Here is a 19,186-nt window from a genome sequence, read left to right on the forward strand (position 1 = left end):
GGCTAGTAGGTGGTGTTAACTATAGCGCTATTCTCCCACAGCTAGAGTGCCTTTCACCTTTGGAGCACGTTATTCACTACAGAACCTTTTGACAACCAGGAGTAATTCTAAATGTTTGTCTTGTTCTCTCTGTATGTCTCTGTCCTTTTTTCTAGGTGCAGAAACGATCAGTGGAAGCCTCCTAAACCAGGAGTAATTAGGAATAAGTTCACTATTCCTAATTTTTTTGCACTTTTCACATTTTGATTATTTTTACACTCACGTCCCTAGGTAAGGGTGGGCCTTAGCGTGCCCATACCGCCGGGGTTTATTACACCCAGTCCTGATGAATTGCCGGGTAAATTAACACCGTTTCAATGGCAAGAAACATGTCGACTACCCTATAGGAACCCACCACTCAATAAAAGTGGACTGGTCCCTCACATTCTTTTAAATCCAGTGTCCTTAGTGATCATTTAATAAATTGTTATCTCAGATACACTACTGACATTTTTAATACCTCCATCACTCACTAATTTTCTTTTGCACACAACACGCCCTCTACCCACTATCCCGCTCCGCAGTAATCCTGGCGTTGCAGCACACCAAAGAGACACTCGGTCTCTTTGGTGGGGCCCGATGATGAAGCATGTCATCACCAGGTGGTGAGTGAGGGCCTTCTTAAACATCCCAGTGTGGGTGTACTGGTGCTCCCGTGAACGGCTTAGTCCTTTCTACATGGACACTCCTTTCTTGTTTATTGATTATTGACCGGGGAACAAGAGTGTCAAAGTACTCTCCCTACCTCTCTCCTTGTCTTACACATTTAGAAAATTAGTCTATAGCAACCAACCATATTCTTTGAATTCGCCAAGAGGTCCAAAAATGTCCACAGCTATCACTTCCCAGGGAAGACTAGGAATTAAACCCTCACTCAGAGAAGGCCTCAAGGTCTTTAACCCCTTTGATGCTTGTTACGGAACCATTCCGTCATGCCTCATGGTTGAGCTGTGCGGATGACGGAATGGTTCCGTCACGACCACACCCGCGAATGGAATGTTCAACACCTGGGGAGAATCGGCGCCGCACGCAAGGTGTTAAGGATTTGTCCGCAGAGCTGCAAACCGAGCATTCTCTTACGAATCTCTCCTTGTCTACTCCTGGCCACCCAAAAAAGCCTTTGACCACCAATTTGGTCCTTATAATCCCAAAATGACCTTCATGGCACAATGTAACACTTTCTTTCGCAAGGTTTTAGGCAGAATTATCCTGTCACATCTCAAGATCAAGTCCTTATCCAGTGATAGTTCCATTCTCACTTCCTAGAAAGGTTTCAAATCCCCGGTTATGTTATCTTTCTTATGGCAGCCTTTACAGATATTTTCTGACACCGCTTATTAATCTTTCTTTAAGCTGTTCTACCAACCATTGAGTCTTAGTAATTGCTGGTGCACCAGAATCATGAACGAAAGCGATACTAAAATTCCCCCAAGGATCATCCGCACATACTTCTAGGGGTACAGGTAACCTCGACAAGAACTCAGCCTCAACATTGTACTTGCCAGGCACATAGATAATCTTGTACACATATTCTTTCATCCTCGTGTACATCCTAGCTAATCTGGCGGAGGCCCCAAAACGACCCTAGTGGTTAACATTCTTGCCAAAGGTCGATGGTCTGTTCGAATACCGACTGGCTTGCCCCAAACAAAGCCACGAAAATGTTCCAAGGCACAGGTCCGTGGCTCCCTCTCTATGATAGGATATTTACTCTCTGTAGGAGATAAGGCTCTAGAAGAAAATAAGATTATCCTCTCGCAACCATCACACCTTTTTTGCGAATATATGATGTCAGACCGCAGCCAAACATCCCGCATACCATCATACCACAAATTTGATCCCGCAAGTACTATTAGGCCGCAAATAAAAAGAACAAATACTTTTAAAACAAATATGCCTTTAACACGCATGCCTTTACAACGAAAAGGCATGCATATTAAAGGTATACTCGTTGTTAAAGTAGTTAAGGTAAGTAAGAGTACCCTACCCAACCCTACACTACACTGTAATGTAGTACCCCTGCCCCACCCACCCTTGACACAGTCCTTTTCCTACATTTACACAACCCAGCACGACCCCCCAACACTACCATAAAGCACTTTACTTCCCTACACATACACTACAACACTACCTTAATACACTACCCGCAGCATGAACCTACACAAACACTACAATACTACCCTAAACCACTACACCCCAGCATGACCCTACACTACACAAACACTACAACACTACCCTAAACCCTAAAACACTACACCCCAGCATGACCCTACACTACACACACTACCCTAAACTCTAAAACACTACCCCTACATGACCCTACACTACACAAAAACACTACCCTAAGCCCTAAAACACTACCCCCAGCATGACCCTACACTACACAAACACTACAACACTACCCTAAAACACTACACCCCAGCATGACCCTACACTACAACACTACCCAAAACCCTAAAACACTACCCCCAGCATGACCCTACACTACACAAACACTACAACACTACCCTAAACCCTAAAACACTACCCCCAGCATAACCCTACACTAAACAACCACCAAAACTCTACACTAACACCACACTACACAATAACTACCCCAGCACAACCCCCACCCCTAAAAAAAGTAACCCAAACCCCCTTACCTCTCTCGTCATCGTGGTTTTCAAAACGCAAATGCATTTACCATACATGCCTTTACAACGTAATTTGTTGTAAAGGCATGCGTGATAAATGCACATGCGTTTTGAAAAAATGCGGCATGATGGTATGCGAGGTCAATGTCCTTGCGGGTAAATGGTATGCGGCCTGAAAGTCAGCGGGATAAAAAATGCCGGATAATGGCTGCAAACCCTTTTTTGCGATAGAACCGCACCCAATCCTTTATCACTCGCATCAGTAGTCAAGAAACATCCTGAGTTTGGATCAAAACCGCTTAACGCACTCACCTTTTCTAAGTCAGCTTTGACTAGGGAAAATTCTGCCTCACATTCAGCCCACCGCTCAAATTTTACTTTCTTCTTGAGAAATGAGCGTATTTTGTACACCTTGCTGGCAAAGTTAGGTATAAACTTGGCACAATATTCGGCCATGCCTAAAAAATATCTCCCCTCATCTTTTGTAATTGGGGCAGATGGATCAACAATGGCATTGATCAACGAAGGTTTGGGTTTCACACCTCCTCACTTATATCATGTCCTAAGCAAGATACATTTCTCTGCGTGAATTTGTACTTGTTCAACAGTCACACCCACTCTTTGTAAAACTTCCAACACATCATTCAAAATACGGTCATGATCTCCTTTACAACCAGCGGCGATTAAAATGTCATCTTGAAAGAAACTCACGCCCTTCATTTTGCCAAACAGCCTGTGCATCAACCGCTGAAAGACTGCAGCGGCCGAGGGCCCTCTCTAAAACTGCTGCTCTCTACTGATGAAGGGCTCAACCCATAAACACGTGTCTAGAGATATACAGCAATGTCTGCACCAACTTTGGTGAAAAACTCCAGCTATTTTTGAAGTAAGTTTCAACTGAGTACTGCATTTACCAGGTTGTAAAGGGGTGAACTGTGCTGGGACTGTGAAGCAGTGTTCTCCCAACCCCCATTCTGTTTAAAAGGCTCCCTTGAGCCAGCAAGCTGACAAGCTTTGGAGATGCGCCTGTGAGTGGTACTGTGACCTTAGAGGAACTTGGCAGCTTTTCCAGCAACCCCAGATGATTTTTGTTTGCTCTCTAAAAATGCTGCTCTCTACTGATGAAGGGCTCAACCCAGAAACACGTGTCTAGAGATATACAGCAATGTCTGCACCAACTTTGGTGAAAAATTCCAGCTATATTTGAAGTAAGTTTGAACTGTGTACTGCATTTACCAGGATGCACAGGGGCGAAATGTGCTGGGACTGTGAGGCAGTGTGTTCCCAACCCCCATTCTATTTCATTGATCTTGGGCAGGGGAAATTTCTCGATAACAATGTTATTATTTAGGTGGCTCAAGTCAATACATAAGCAGATTTTTCCATTGTTTTTACGCGCTATCACCACTGGAGAAATCCACTCCCTCCATCACACCTTTTGTTATTAAACCCTATAACTCCTTATTAACCTTGTCCCTTATCAACATAGGGACCGGATTGCTTTGTGGACCTTAGGTTCACCATCCTTCTTAAGTACAATATTGTGTTCAAACACTTTGAGTGCCCCTAAATTCTTTTCAAAAACTCCTGGAAATTGTTTAACCTAGGCATCTCCCAACTTACTGTTTCATCAACTACAAGTACCTTTTCTCTGCTATTGGGGTCCAGGATGATATGCAAATTCTTTTGATCCATCCAGCCAAGCACCGACGGACCAAGTTTGGCCGCATATAACTTTCCCCTTGCTGACCTCCCTTTAAATAGGAAAGTAAGTGTGAGAAAGTGAGTTTCTGTTGCAGTAACCCCCCCTGCCCCTCCCCCCCCCCCCGCACACACTTTTTGCCTGATATCTGATGCACTTTTCCTTGGTGTGCCCTGGGTCCCTGCCAATCAGGTACCCAAGGCCTGAGTTCCTTCCCTAAAAACTGTACCACAGCAACTGTCCCCACCAGTTCTGACCCACACTCTGGCGGGAAGACTGGCCGGAAATCCTACGTCAGAAAGGGGGGTGTGCCAGCCTGTGCCAACCCCACCCCTCAGGTGGGAGAGGCGAGGTGAAGCACGACCCTGGGCCCCAGCCATATTGAAGATGGGGAGCCCTGCCCAATCACAGCTAGGCTCCTTCCCCCGTCCACAGGAGAGGAGCAGGCTAGGGGGTATACCCACCCCAGGACAGGGACCCATTGGTCCCTGCCCTTGCCCTACCTGTAACGCCCCTAAATTCAGTATTTAGGGGCACCCTGAACCTTTTTCCACAGATCCAGCTTACGAAACAAGAAAGAGATCAAGGAACACGAAGACCTGGCGTGCAGCTGCTAAAAAGAGGAAGACACCAACTGATTTGGCCCCAGCCCTACCGGCATGTCGACCCTCTAATCTCCTCCTGTTAAACCCCAGCATTTACAGTGGTCAGCGACCTCACAAACTCCGGAGGACCTGACTGCCTTGTGAATCTGACTATCTGGGTCTCCCACGAGCAGTGGTACTGCTCAACGCAAATAACAAGCCCTTGCATCAGCCCGGAACCGCGAACCCTGCACACTCTGCACCCCCCCAAGCCTGGCCTGTGCTGGAGTGAATCAAGACCCTGAGGACGTCCCCCTGGCGATTCTGACTTGGAATCCAGTGCCCAAGTACCCTCCTCGACGACCCCAAAGACGCCTGCAGCCTCAGGAGGGACCCCTCCAACCGCGACCAGCAGGGGGTAAGATTTCTGACCTCAAAAGGCACCCTGGCGCCCCACGGCCCTCTGTGCCCAACTCCAGGGTGCCTACCTATCCTCCAATAGCCCAACTTACCCCTCGAAGTGTTGGTCACACCAGAGGATCCTCCGTCCCCGGGCCTGCAGCCTTTATTCCCTTTTCAAGATCTCCATTGAATAACATTGTTCGCCCGACGGCTCAAAAGCACCCTGCACCCAGCCGCCCGAGTGGCCCTGGCAGTGCAACCTTTGTCCTATTCTACTTCCCCATTTGCCCTGAGCAAGTGACCAGGAGCCCAGCTCCTACAGCCGCGTGGCCTGCTGGCCAGCAGACACCCACCGAAGGCCCCCTGCCTCACATTGGATAACATTGGACCTAACTATCTCTGCACCCGGCTGCCCCTTTGCCCCTGAGGGTGTACCAACTGTACCTACCTGACCCTGGGGGACCCCTGAGTCTATGCCCTGAACCTTAACTTCACCAGTAGAGTACTCACCTGAAAACCAATAACTCTTTCCTGCCATAGGATAACATTGACTGGTTTGACTCGAAAAATCTTGTTAATCACCCACCTCAGTCAGAACCTCTCGCAGAAAGACAGGGGTTTACTATTGAATTTGATATTGTTGGCAAGAAGGGAAGTGTGTAAGAAGTGGAAAGACCCCCTACCCCCGCAAAGGGAGGATTGGCTTAAAGCTGCATTCTCTATGGCACGACTGGAGTATGATGGAGTGGAGGATAAGATCACGAACATTTGGCACCCCCTTATGAGCTGGGGAAAGAACCTAAGATGAGGACCAAAAAAAAAAGAAAAATCTTGTTAGTGTGAAGTTTTGAAACTCTAAAATATTCCTATAAAATCAGCCGATTTCCGAAGTACTCCCCTGGGATCAGGAGAGAAGCCAGTACTGTACCTTGTAGCCCAGTACTGAACCGCAAAAGTAATCCTAACCAGGTTTACTTGTAGCCTGAATTTTCGCCAAAGGAATCCATTGTCTGCTTTTCTATGAAATTTCTTCGAAGTGTCTACTTTTGAAAACTTGAAATATTCCGTAAAAATCGTACCTACTACTGAAACGTAATTACTTACCTGTCTTAAGTAGAGACCCCAGTACTGGACCTAGGAGCCCAGTACTGTATTACAAAAGTAACGAGAACTCACTTTAAGTGTAACCTGAATTTTCTCCCATTGGATAACATTGCTAGATCTACATTTTCACTGAAAAGTTTCCAAGTGTGAACTTTTAAAATACCTTTTTATTCTATAAAAATCATTGCAATAACTAAAACGTTTTACTAAACTGTTTTCAGCTTAGACCCCAGGCCTAAATCTAGGATACAGTCCAGGAGTTACAAAAGTAATCGATAAAGTAATCAGCTGCATTTATGTAGAAAAACCCATTGAGCTCAATGTTAAATTGTGTTTAGAATTGTGTTGCCTACTGCAACCATTGTACCTATTTTGTTTACAAAGTTTATTGCCTTCTTACAAAGTAATTACATAAGGTACTCATATCGAGAAAAGTTTATGTTGCTACCTGTTGGTTCTAAAAATAAAACAACTAGATCTTTGGATATAAAAACAATTGGCCTGGAGTTCAGTTCTTGAGTGTGTGAAATATTTTGCTGACTGAGTGTGTACAACAAATTCTTTACACTGTTCTCTGGTGCTGCCTTACTGCTCGACCAAGCTACCACTTTAGAGAGTAAGGTCAGACCTGACTTTAACCTCTGTTATACCTCTGTGGATTGTGGACTCTATACACACTGTATCTTAATTTGGACCAGTACATATAGAGCCACTTTCTCACAGTAAGCCATCTGAAACCTAGCATATTGATATTATTCACCGGTGAAACTAACCGGGTTAACATCTGTGGGAAATAGCTGGTGCCCTATTTTTTTCACAAATTTTTCTTTCCACACCACTTCATTTACAATAAAATAGGGTGATCTAGAATCAGCAAATATATTGACTGAAACGCCACCTATGGATATCTCACATACAGGCTTTCCCTTTGGCGAATTTTCAATGACATTTAAAACAAAGTTTCCTTGTAAACTTTTTACACAACTGCTCTCATTATCTGCGTCCCCATCAGTACCATCCTCTTCACCCCACAGATATTTAACATTGTTTCTTCTTTGGCACATTTTATTAAACTGACCCACTAAACCACAAATACTACATTTCTTTCTTGCTGCAGAGCAATATTTGCTATAGGCCAAGTTTTCTTTGCTATCGCAGTGGTAACACCTTCTTTCCTCTGGTTTCCTCTCTCTTATACGTTCTTCTGTGGTTGACTCTGACCATGACCCATGGTGTTTTGGTATTGGTTTCCACTTGAGGTCTGTACCTTGAAAACTCCCCCAGAATCTTTCTCAGATTCTTTAATCACAGTGGCACATCTCCCAGACATTTCAGCTTTTCTCATAATAGCTAAAACATCCTCCAATGGTGCATCCCCATTAACCCATAAACGATCCTGGATGAGAGAATTATTATTATAATGCATGACTAACTGATCGCGTATAAAATAGTCATGAAGATCCCCAAATTTACAGTTCTCTGCTCTTTCATCATCCCATCCTCGTCGCCAATTGTAATGATGAGTGAAACGCTGCATTATATCCAATGCTTTATTCTTGAATGAAGGAGGAAACCGGCGAGAGCCGTGCAGCACGGCTTCCACTCCAGGATTCCGGTAACAACTGAAGCCCTGGATTGGAACTTGTGAAGGAACTGCAGGAGCATTCCATACCTCGCTCTGCCCATGCACATTTAAAGATAAATGCAATACATCATAGGAAAGTACTATACAACACATATCCCATCCTCGTCGCCAAAATATGTTGTAATGAAGAATGGCAGTCCAGGTAGATTTCCATGTTTCTTTATTCAGGCAAGATGTTACACAGAGATCTCCACCAGGAGCAGCCTCACTGCTGCTCAGCCCATCTCCAACTGACACTCACACACATAAACATTCCATTCACCAACATTCTCTCAGACAGACACTCCGGCTGAGCAGCAGCAGTATAACATAGTACTGCAGCTGAGATCATGGTAAAGTTGCTTTCTTTTTTTTATAATCCATATTTCTTCTCGCAATCAGATAGACTGCTGTCCACAAAGGATAGGCGTGATGGTGACTTGTTAACGATACTCTGTTCAGCACTATTTTGAGTATAAGCTGTCTCTAGCGTACACGTTTTCAGGAGTGTTGCCATCTGGTGTCTATTTAGGTAAGTTATTTTCCCTAAAAAGCAAGTTTTACTATGGGTCTGCATTACGTTGTGCCCCCAGTTCTATCCCACAATGTTGAAACAGAAGTTTTATTTGCATGGCATAGTGGAGCCTGCACCTCTTCCCTTATTTCCATTTGAAATGAGTCACTGTAGGTTTTTGCCGTGACACAGTAATTAAGCATGCTTGCTGCTACATCACATGAAAAGACTTAAGACACATAGCGGGCTCCAGTCCCATTGGTCTCAAAATGTTTATCCATCCTTCTGGGGCGTCTTCAGAATGCTGTTCACCCAACAGCCTATCAGATGTCGTCTCTGCTGGGCTTCATTGCCTTCTGCAAATTTAAAGCGCCTAACCCATGTTTGAACATGAGTCTGCTGCTGCAGTACCCGGAGGACCAGTGGAGTCAGCTGATATAGCAGATTGGTACAGCACTAGCAGCTTTTTAGTCCTGTCCATGAGGAGCCCACTTGAGCACCTTCAAATTGTAGGAGTCTGCTGTTCTATGGAAACTACATACTGGATCAGACTTCTTTGCTTTGAGGTCTTTTGCCGAAAAATTCAATGCAAAACCAGACAATAAACCATTGTATTACCTGAAAAAGGAATGGGGAATGAGATTGAACTTCCTATCTTCGGAAGCTCAAACCACAACAGACAGCTAGTAGTCAAAACCTATATTTCACTATTTTCCACCTCTAATTGTGGAGACTTTCAGCAGGTGGTTTCAAGGAAACATGAGTGCGTACTAAATGAGGTGCTTCGTGATATTTTCTGCATCTGGGCCTTTCCTCAAATTTGCCATTGCCGAAAACTGAAAACACACAGGTTACCCCTGGAGATTCTACCTTCTAAAACTAAAAGTGATATTTTTAGCAACATTTTTCTACACCTTTAAAGTAAGTGTTCCACGAGAAAAGAGTAGTTATTTTATTTACATTTTCTGTATTGTGAACAAGTTTCAGGGTTATTTTGGAAAGGAATTTGATGAAGTAAACCTATTTACAATTTAGCAGTTATGAAGCGTAACAAAAATGCATCTGATTTTGGTAGTCGAGCAGCTTAAATGTGGGGGACAGTGATGCAAGTTCATAAAGCAGAATGCTCAGTAGAGATGGTGATGTATTTTGGCAGTGTATGTGTTTTATCTGTAGACCAATATTATGTAGAACTCCTTAAGGTGTTGTAAAGGTGTATAGGAGTCACCTGTTTTTCTCCCTAACATGGTTTCTGACTGAATATGTATGAATTTCTTCATTTCTACTTCATTCAAAATCCACATTTACACTTTATCAGTTCTTGGTTGGCAAGGGGACATCTAATGTACATTATATCCGTGCATGAAAATAATCCAACATATTGCATTATAGTTTAGGAAATAAATAATTTGCAAATCCAGTAAGAATTGACTGCACATTCTTAAATTTCCAGACTATCTCCCCTCCCCACCCCCACCCCTCACTTCCTAATAATTCTACTGCAAATAAAGTAGGGGATTACAATTCCTCCCATACTAGGGGATAACGATGGCTCAGGGGGAGGACTAAGAGCACACAGGGTTTGTCTCTTCTCTGTTAGATAGGGAGTCTGTCCACCCTATCTTGTAGAATTGCTGTCAACAGCCTGGCTGATAATGGATGAAACCCCCAAATCGGTCCCAGGATGCTTTTTTCCGGTCCAGGGAGGACCTGGCCTGACAGTTCGGGCTGGACTGTTCCAATGGGGAACAGGGTCAAGACTAATTTGCATATGGCTGGGTTTAAACTGGAATAGCATGGGGAGCAAATAAACAATGGATTTAGGCCCAGATCTCTGTACTGGGGTGAATGTTTGACATTGTTCAACATTCTGTCGGTCAATTGTTCTTTTTGCTACTTTTCCATAGCATACAAATTCTGTGTCTTTCATCACCTCATGTCCAATGTGGGGAGATCCGAAGCTTTCCACCTTTCAGCCACCTGTAATCTAGCTACTAACATTATTGATTATTAGAAATGTTTTATGAAGGGTCTATAGTCTCCAACTGAGAGATCCCTGCATATCCTAGAAGTATAGAAGGCATAGAAATGTCAATGAAATTAGACAATTATAGGGATGTTTTATTATGCAATTCAACACAATCTGTTTTAACGTGCATAGTTTACTGCATTATCCTCTGCTGTCAAAACGCTAAACTATCACTTAGCTCGAGGTCAGAAGACCGCTCTGATAGTGCAAAGTGGGTTTACTTCTCTGGAAAGAGAAATACTGTAGTTCTAATTCAAAGAGGAACCTGATTTTCTGAATTTCTGCTTTTTGTATTGAGAAGGTTTTTCAAAGGGGTGTAATGCATAACGCAACTTTTTAATTTTTTTTTGTAGGCGAGAAACCAGATCCCGAATATACTTTTAAGCTTACATCTTTACAAAACTTTAGCAGCTGTTTGCCGAACACTTGCACAACATTTGTAAACAACCATACTGTGCCCCACAGACAGTCTGATACAGTGTTAATGGAAACGCCACAAGACACAATTGTAAGTTTCATAGAATTTTATCATCACATTATACTAAATATCCAATAAACGTGGGTTGTGTGTATGCATTTGTTGATGAATTCCAAAGAAACTATACTGGCCAGTAATGACAGAATATTTATTCCGCTGTTACAGCTGAGCTAATGCTTTTTTAGTGAGCCTTTTGTGGTACTGGCAATAACGTAGACGTTAGATGATATTATGTTTGTATTGGGTGGACTCCATCTTCACACACTGAAACCGATTATAGACTGGTTACCACGCCTTGATAAACAGTGCTGGATCCACTCACAAATTGGAACGTCCCACCTGTACGCTGGAATTTGTCAGTTACTGAGTGATGCACCGTGTCATAGCTTCCAGAGTAAGAGCCCTTTTTGCGGTCTCGGTATGCTTCAGTATTTGTCCAGTGCTCCTACGCCTTTATTTCTTTTGATGAGACAATATATTGAAGAATGATTTGAGTAACTCTGATGCTGTTGAGACTGTTTGTTTAATCAATTTAGTGCTGAATATTAGACCTGGCTGAAGGCAGTACTGTTCATTTCCTCTCTGGTTCTTGACAAAGTTTGTAATTTTCTCCAGCAGTGTATCTATCACGGATTCACATACTTCATTTATCCAGTCTTCGGGTTTGTAACCCTCGGTAATCAGTTTTAATGTAGTGTACCATTATACTCCCTAACTTATAATAAACCATACTAAACATACAGCCAGTCCACCTAATTTTCGACCTGAACTTCAACCAGTCGGCCCTCATACCTCTTCCTTAGGCAAAGGCTTCCAACTGCCAGATTTTCTACTGCACGTTCAGAAAGGTATGATGTTCTGGAGCTCTGTCTCCATGTGGCTTTTTAAACATTTTTCACATCGAAGTTCAGTTCCAACAGCTTCTATTCTTTTGCTAGAAGTAAGTCCTTGAGATGGTATTGGCTTCATTGAAGACATCCCTGTTGGAAACTTAGATTCTGATCCTTACACCAACTGCCTGCATCCCAGTCATGACATGAAGTACAACATCTTTGAGAATATCCCCTTTAAGACCCAAGACTGAGAGAGAAGATTGACATTGGCAATTCTATTAAAAAGAGCCGAGGCATCTAGCTTTAGTAAGCACATACTATATTAAACGTTGCCAAATCCAAAGCTTCAGCTGCGGCTCAAAGACTTTAGCTGCTGCTGTTAAAGGTTCCCTTATGACCCATGTCCTGTAGACATCATGCATTTGGCCCCTGAGATCATTGCTAGTTACCTTGCGATCATCTTTAATAAAAGGATCACCACTGTGTTTTTCCCTCAAGTGATTGAGAAAAAGCATCAGTACTTGCTCTTTTAAAAAAGCCCAGCCTAGATCCTACAGATCCCAGTAGCTATGGTCTCATCTCCAGACTTCTTTCCTGCGAAAATCATTGAAAAAGCCCTAAACACCCAACTGGCTAGTTTCATGCAACAGCATGATCTATTAGATCAGACCCTGTTTGGTTTTAGAAGCAGTCATAGCACTGAGACTGCACTTATAACAGTCATGGAAGATTTCAGATGTGTTCCTCGATAATGGCGGATGTGCTGCGCTTATATTGTTCGATCTCTCAGCTGCATTTGACACTGTCAACTATGATCTCCTGATTCACCGCTTGGCTCATATAGGCATTAGAGGAACTGTTCTCTCTGTTAAAATCCTTTTTGAGTGATGGTGAACAGACAGTGTCTCTAATAGAGTTTGAATCTAAGTCTTTCTCGTTGCCCTTCAGAGTGCCGCAAGGGTCCTAATTGAGCCCAACACTATTTAATGTGTACGTTGCGCCCCTTGCGGAGCTGACCAGGTTGTTTGGTTTCTCCCTGGTTTCATATGCCAACAGTACCCAGATTGTGGTGGTTTCTAACCCCTCTGACAATGCTGTACACCAACTCCATCATGGCATGGTGGCCCTAGAAGACTTGATGGACAAAATGGTCTTAAACCGAATTCCAGCAAGGCAGAGATCCTCCTTTTTGGCAAGGACACCACCTGCTGGACACCTTCCTGCTGGCCACAAAATCTAGGCCTGCTACCATTCCCTGTTAATGTCTGAGATCTTAGTGTCTTTGTGAGAAAGTGCCATCTTTCTTGCCTTGGTATGCCCCCACTTTTTTCTGACTGCTGAAGTGCTTTGACTGAGTGTGCCCTGTGCGCCTGCCAACCAGGTACCCAAGGCCTGTGTTCCTTCCCTAAAATTGTGTTGAAACTAAAACCCAATTGGCATCTCTGGCCACATGTCAGCCCCTAGTAAACGTTACCCTAGGTACCCAGGGCATGGTGACCAGAGAAAACCCCTAAGGGCTGCAGCACTTATTGTGCCACCCCTAGGGGCCCTGTACCCTGGCACCCACACACTGCCTTTGCAGGCTGAGTGCCTAAGTACAGAACTAAACAAAGAGTCGACATGGCACACAACCCTGTGTGCCATACCCACAAACCCACTGCCCTGATATACGTCAGTCACCCCTCTAGCTGGGTGCCCTATGCCAGTGTTGTGGGCACAGGTGCATGAGCCCTGTGCCCCTACAGTGCCCAGGGCCATTCCTGGGCACTGTAAGTGCAGTGATACCATTAAGAGTATATGGTGCTGGGAGGTTGACATTACGAACTCCACAACACCATAATGGCTACACTGAAGACTCACAAGTTTGGTATCAAACTTCTCAGCACATTAAATCCACACTGATGCCATTGTGGGATATAATGAAAAATGCACCTCAGAGGGCATCTTAGAGATGCCCGCTGAAACCTAACCACAATCCACGTCTGGGCTGAGAGGCTGCCTAGGCTGCCACACAGCAGACATGTTGCTGGACCCCTGGGTGGAGAGCCCCCGCTCTCCTAGGCCTGCAACAATGCACATCCTGGGCGAGGTGCTAGATCTCCTCCCCCAGGATGGGCAGGGGGAAGCTTCAAAGGCCTGCTGCCTCTGTGAGCTTCTCCAGACCATTTGCTGTACCCAGCAACTGGCCCCCACCAGTCCTGACCCCCATTTTAGCGGGAAGACTGGCGGGAAAAACTAAGTCAGGAATGGGGGGTGTCAACCTGTGCCAACCTCACCCCTCAGGTGGGGTAGACGAGGTGAAGCACGACCCGGGCTCCAGCCATCTTGAAGATGGGGAACATTTCCCAATCACAGCTAGGCTCCTGCCCTCTTCCCACAGGAGAGGAGCAGGCTAGGGTGTGTACCCACCCCAGGACAGGGACCTACTGGTCCCTGCCCTTGCCCATCCTGTAACGCCCCTAAATTCAGTATTTAGGGGCTTCCGGAACCTTCCTTCCTCAGAACCCTAAAAGAAGAAAGAAGATTAAGAGGAAGAAGACCCGCCGTGCAGCTGCTAACAACAGGACGACAACAACTTACTTGGCCCCAGCCCTACCGGCCTGTCGATCCTGGAACCTGCTCCTGCCTAAACCCCGTCGACTCCAGCGGACCGCAACATTGGGACACCCAGAGAACCTGCCTGCCTTGACCCTCTTGAAGATTGGGACTCGCATCCGCAGACGCTCTGCTGCAACAACCCCCCTGGTGCCAGCCAGGAAGCTCTGGACCAGCCCACTCTGCACCCGCTGAGCCCGGCCCAAGTGATCCAAGACCACGAGGACGTCCCCCTGGCGACTGGGACCCGAAGTCCAGTGCCCAAAGACCCTCCTCAACGAACCAGACGACGCCTGCAGACTCAGAACCAGGGGCCCCCCCAACCGCGACCAGCTGAGGGTAAGCTGTTCCGACACCCAAAGACACCCCTGCACCCGGCGCCCTGCAACTCCCTGCGCCTTCCTTTGGCGTACCTACCTGTGCTTCAAGATCCCAACTTACCTCTCGAAGTGGTGGTCGCCCCTGAAGAGACTCCGTCCCCGAGCCTGCAGCCTTTGTTCATCTTTTACCTTTCCCATTGAATAACATTGAGCCCCCGACGGCTCAAAAGCACCCTGCACCCAGCCGCCCGAGTGCCGCTGGCCATGCCACCTTTGTCCTATCCTACTTCCCCCTTTGCCCTGAGCAAGTGACCCGGAGCCCAGCTCCCACAGCCGTGTGGCCTGCTAGCCAGCAGGCACCAACCGGAGGCCCCTGCCCCTCCTTGGATAACATTGGGCCTAATTACCTCTGCACCCGACCGCCCCTGAGGGTGAACCAACTGTACCTACCTGACCCTGGGGGACCCCTGAGTCTGTGCCCAGAACCTTAACTTCACCAGCCGAGTACTCACCTGGAAACCGGTAACACACTTACCTGCCATTGGATAACATTGACTGGTTTGACTTGAAAAATCTTTTGTCTACTTTTGAAAACTTAAAATATTCATATAAAATCAACCGAATTCCAAAGTACTCACCTGTGATCAGGAGAGAAGCCAGTACTGTACCTTTTAGCCCACTACTGAACCCCAAAAGTAATCCTAACCAGGGTTACTAGTAATCTGAATTTTCTCCATAGGAATCCATTGTCTGCTTTTCTATGACATTTATTCTAAGTGTCTACTTTTGAAAACTAGAAATATTCTTTACAAATCATACAAAATACTGTAACGTAATTACTTACCTGTATTAAGTTGAGACCCCAGTGCTGGACCTAAGAGCCCAGTACTGGATCACAAAAGTAATGAGATCGTACTTTACCTGCAGCCTGAATTTTCTCCCAATGGATAACATTGTCAGATTTATGTTGAAAAGTTTCCAAGTGTATACTTTTAAAATGGCTTTATATTCCTGAAAAATAACTGCAATAACTAAAACGGTTTTACTAAATTGTTTTCAGCTTAGACCACAGGACTGAACCTAGGATCCAGTCCTGGAACTACCAAAGTAATCTACAAAGTAATCAACTGTGTTTAGATAGAAAAACCCATTGAGCTCAATGCTAAATTGTGTGTAGAATTGTTGCCTACTGCAACCCCTGTACCTATTGTGTTTACGAAGTTTATTGCCTTTCTGCAAAGTACTCATCTGAGACCTCCCATATTGAGAACAGTATATTTTGATGCCTGTTGGTTCTAAAAATAAAACAACTATATCTTTGATATAAAAACAATTGGCCTGGAGTTCAGTCTTTGAGTGTGTGAACCCTTTTGCTGACTGAGTGTGTACAACAAACGCTTTACACTGTCCTCTGGGACTGCCTTACTGCTCGACCAAGCTACCACTTTGGAGAGTAAGGTCACACCTGGCTTTAGGGGTTTGTGGACTCTATACACACTGTACCTTATTCTGGTCCAGTATATATAGAGCCACCTTCTCACATTGGTGGATCAGCGGTGGGATACAAACTTGCTTTTGTTGGACTGCTTGGTTACCATCTGATCACACAAGAGAACTCATAAATTGCCTTTAGAATTCTGAAATTGGCTTTTTCCAAAATAACTAAGTCTGGTAGTGCCTTGCTTAAGTCCCATTAGAATTTTTTTTAAATAAGTCACTATAGTTAGGGTAGAGTGTTAGAACTGTCAGGTTAGAATGCCTCAACGGAACCCAACTATTAAGATAATGTTTCACAGGACCTAGTGGAGGAGCTCAACCTCACACCGTACTTACACTAAAACTTCAAAAAAGTATGGTCCTTATGCAAATTGAAAAATATACCAGTGGGCCAGCATCCAACCAAAGTAGGGCTCCAGGAGCTCTTGGCTGAGTATGCTAAAGGCCACCACTGTGAACAGAGTGATGACCAGTCAGAGGAAGAAGAGGTGCTAGAGGAGGAGGATACTTCCCCCTTCCCCCACCTTCTCTAGGTAGAGGAGGGCCCCTGTACCCGTAACTCCAAGAATCACAATGTGGGACCCTATGACCTACACAGGTGGGCCATGGCCCAGGGAAAATATTGGGACCAGTCCCAGTGAAGAGGACAGCTTGTTAGCCAAGCTGGCCAAGAGATTAGATCTAGAGTCCAGACTCCATCTCTGGTGGCAGCAATACCTATAATAAGGATAAAGAGCAATCTTATGATCCTAAAATCCCCAAAGGGATTGTCCCTAAATTTGAGGAAGGTGATGATATCACCAAGCGGTTCACAGCCTTTGAGAGGGCTTGTGATATCAGACGACTAAAGAAACCTCTCTGGGGGGCACTCCTGTGGGAACTGTTCTCTGGTAACTGCAGAGACCAGCTTCTGCCCCCCACTGGGCCAGATGATGCATCTTATGACCTCATGAAGAAAACTCTGATTGAGGGATTTGGACTCACTACTGAGGAGTACAGAATTAGGTTCAGGGGGGCTCACAAAACCCAGACTCAATCCTGGATAGATTTTGTAGACTACTTAGTAAAGACACTGGATGGTTGGTTAACTGGACCGAATGTGCATGATTTTACTGGACTTTATAATTTGTTTATGAAGGAACACATTTTGAGTAACTACACAAATGAAAAGTTCCATCAGCATTTGGTAGACCTAGGTCTAATTTCTCCCCAAGAATTGGGAAAGAAGGCAGACCATTGGGTCAAGACTAGGGTGAAGAGGACAGCCACTGTGGGTGGCCAAAAGGAGGTATTTACAAAACCTCCCCAGGGGAAAGGTGGTGAGAATTCCCAGGATAAAAAGTCTGAGTCTTCCAAAGGGTCTGAAAAACCTGTACAGGTGGGTGGGTCCCAAACGACTCCCTATGTGCCTCAGCCCTATAGGGGCAAGAACTTTGATCCTAACAAGGCCTATTGTAACAACTGTAAAAAGCTGGGACGTTTATCCGTAGACAAAAACTGCCCCTACAATAAAGCCCCCTAGGCACCCAGTACAGCTACTCCAGGGACAGTGAATCTACAGATGGGATCAGAGTGCCCAGAGCAAATCTGGGAATACACTCAAGCTAGTCTAGTCTCCTTGGGGAAATGGAGCTTGCCACTGTAGCTGGTTGGCCACCCAACTGTAAAAAGTATTTGCAATACCCCTCCATTAATGGAACTAGAGTAGAAGCCCTGAGGGATACAGGTGCCAGTATCGCTATGGTGAAGGAAATGCTCGTTTCCCCAGAGCAATACTTAATTGGGAAAACGTATCCAGTCATCAATGCTGACCGCATTACCACCCAACGCCCTATGGCTATGGTGACATTAGTTTGGGGGGAGCTTACTGACCTGAAACTGGTAGCGGTCTCTCCAGCTGGCTGTTTGCTTGGAAATGACCTGGAAACCTCAGCCTGGGCTGAGGTTGAGCAAGTAACCCATGCAGCCATGCTGGGTATCCCTAGACTGGTGTATGTGCAAACCAGAGCACAGAGCAAAAAGAAGGGTGAACAAGTAGGTTTGGAGCCTGAAAGTATGGTCCAACCAACCAAGAGAAAAAGCAAGAAGACTGCGGAACCAGCTTCTATACAGCAAGCCTCTCAGGACCCCTCTCCTCAGGGAGAGGACTTGGTCACCTTAGAGGGAACTGAGCCCATGGAGTTTAAGCCTTACCAGGTTAGACTCCTGGGCCCAGGGGGACCCACTAGGGAAGAGCTGTGCCAGGGTCAGCGAGACTGCACCACTCTTGAAAGCCTGAGGCAGCAAGCTGTTTCAGAAGCACAGGGAGATGTCAGTGGTACCCACAGAGCTTATTGGGAAGAGGGATTACTGTATGCTGAGGCAAGAAACCCCAATCCTGGAGCTACCAGGAAGGTGGTAGTGCCACAGACATACAGGGAGTTCCTCCTAACTTTAGCTCATGACATCCCCCTAGCTGGACATCTGGGGCAGACCAAAACTTGGGAAAGGCTAGTAAGCCACTTCTACTGCCCCAGATGAACCAAAAGGTGAAGGAATTTTTGAGCTCCTGTGTTACCTGTCAGGCTAGTGGCAAGACAGGTGGCAACCCAAAGACCCCTGATACCACTGCCAGTGGTGGGGGTACCCTTTGAAAGGATAGGTGTGAACATTGTGGGTCCACTTGAGCCTCCCACAGCCTCAGGGAACAATTTCATTCTAGTAGTAGTGGATCATGCTACTAGGTACCCAGAAGCAATTCCCCTTAGGGTTACTACAGCCACTGCAGTAGCCAAGGCCCTCCTGGGTGTCTTCACCAGGGTAGGGTTTCCTAAGGAGGTGGTTTCAGACAGA

At 45.4% G+C, this 19,186-nt stretch overlaps 1 protein-coding gene across 3 annotated transcripts in view; it reads left to right on the top strand.

The window, feature by feature from the left end:
* The window catches only part of CDC27 (cell division cycle 27), a 1,228,661-nt gene that overhangs the window by 353,615 nt on the left and 855,860 nt on the right, over positions 1-19,186 (top strand). For all 3 annotated transcript variants that reach the window (XM_078645032.1, XM_078645031.1, XM_078645033.1), the window contains exon 6: positions 10,985-11,139. In XM_078645032.1, coding sequence (XP_078501158.1) covers positions 10,985-11,139 — 155 coding nt within the window. The remainder of the gene's footprint in view (positions 1-10,984; positions 11,140-19,186) is intronic.

Source organism: Lissotriton helveticus, chromosome 5_1 (assembly GCF_964261635.1).
Source record: "Lissotriton helveticus chromosome 5_1, aLisHel1.1, whole genome shotgun sequence".
In the NCBI taxonomy this organism is placed as follows: domain Eukaryota; kingdom Metazoa; phylum Chordata; class Amphibia; order Caudata; family Salamandridae; genus Lissotriton; species Lissotriton helveticus.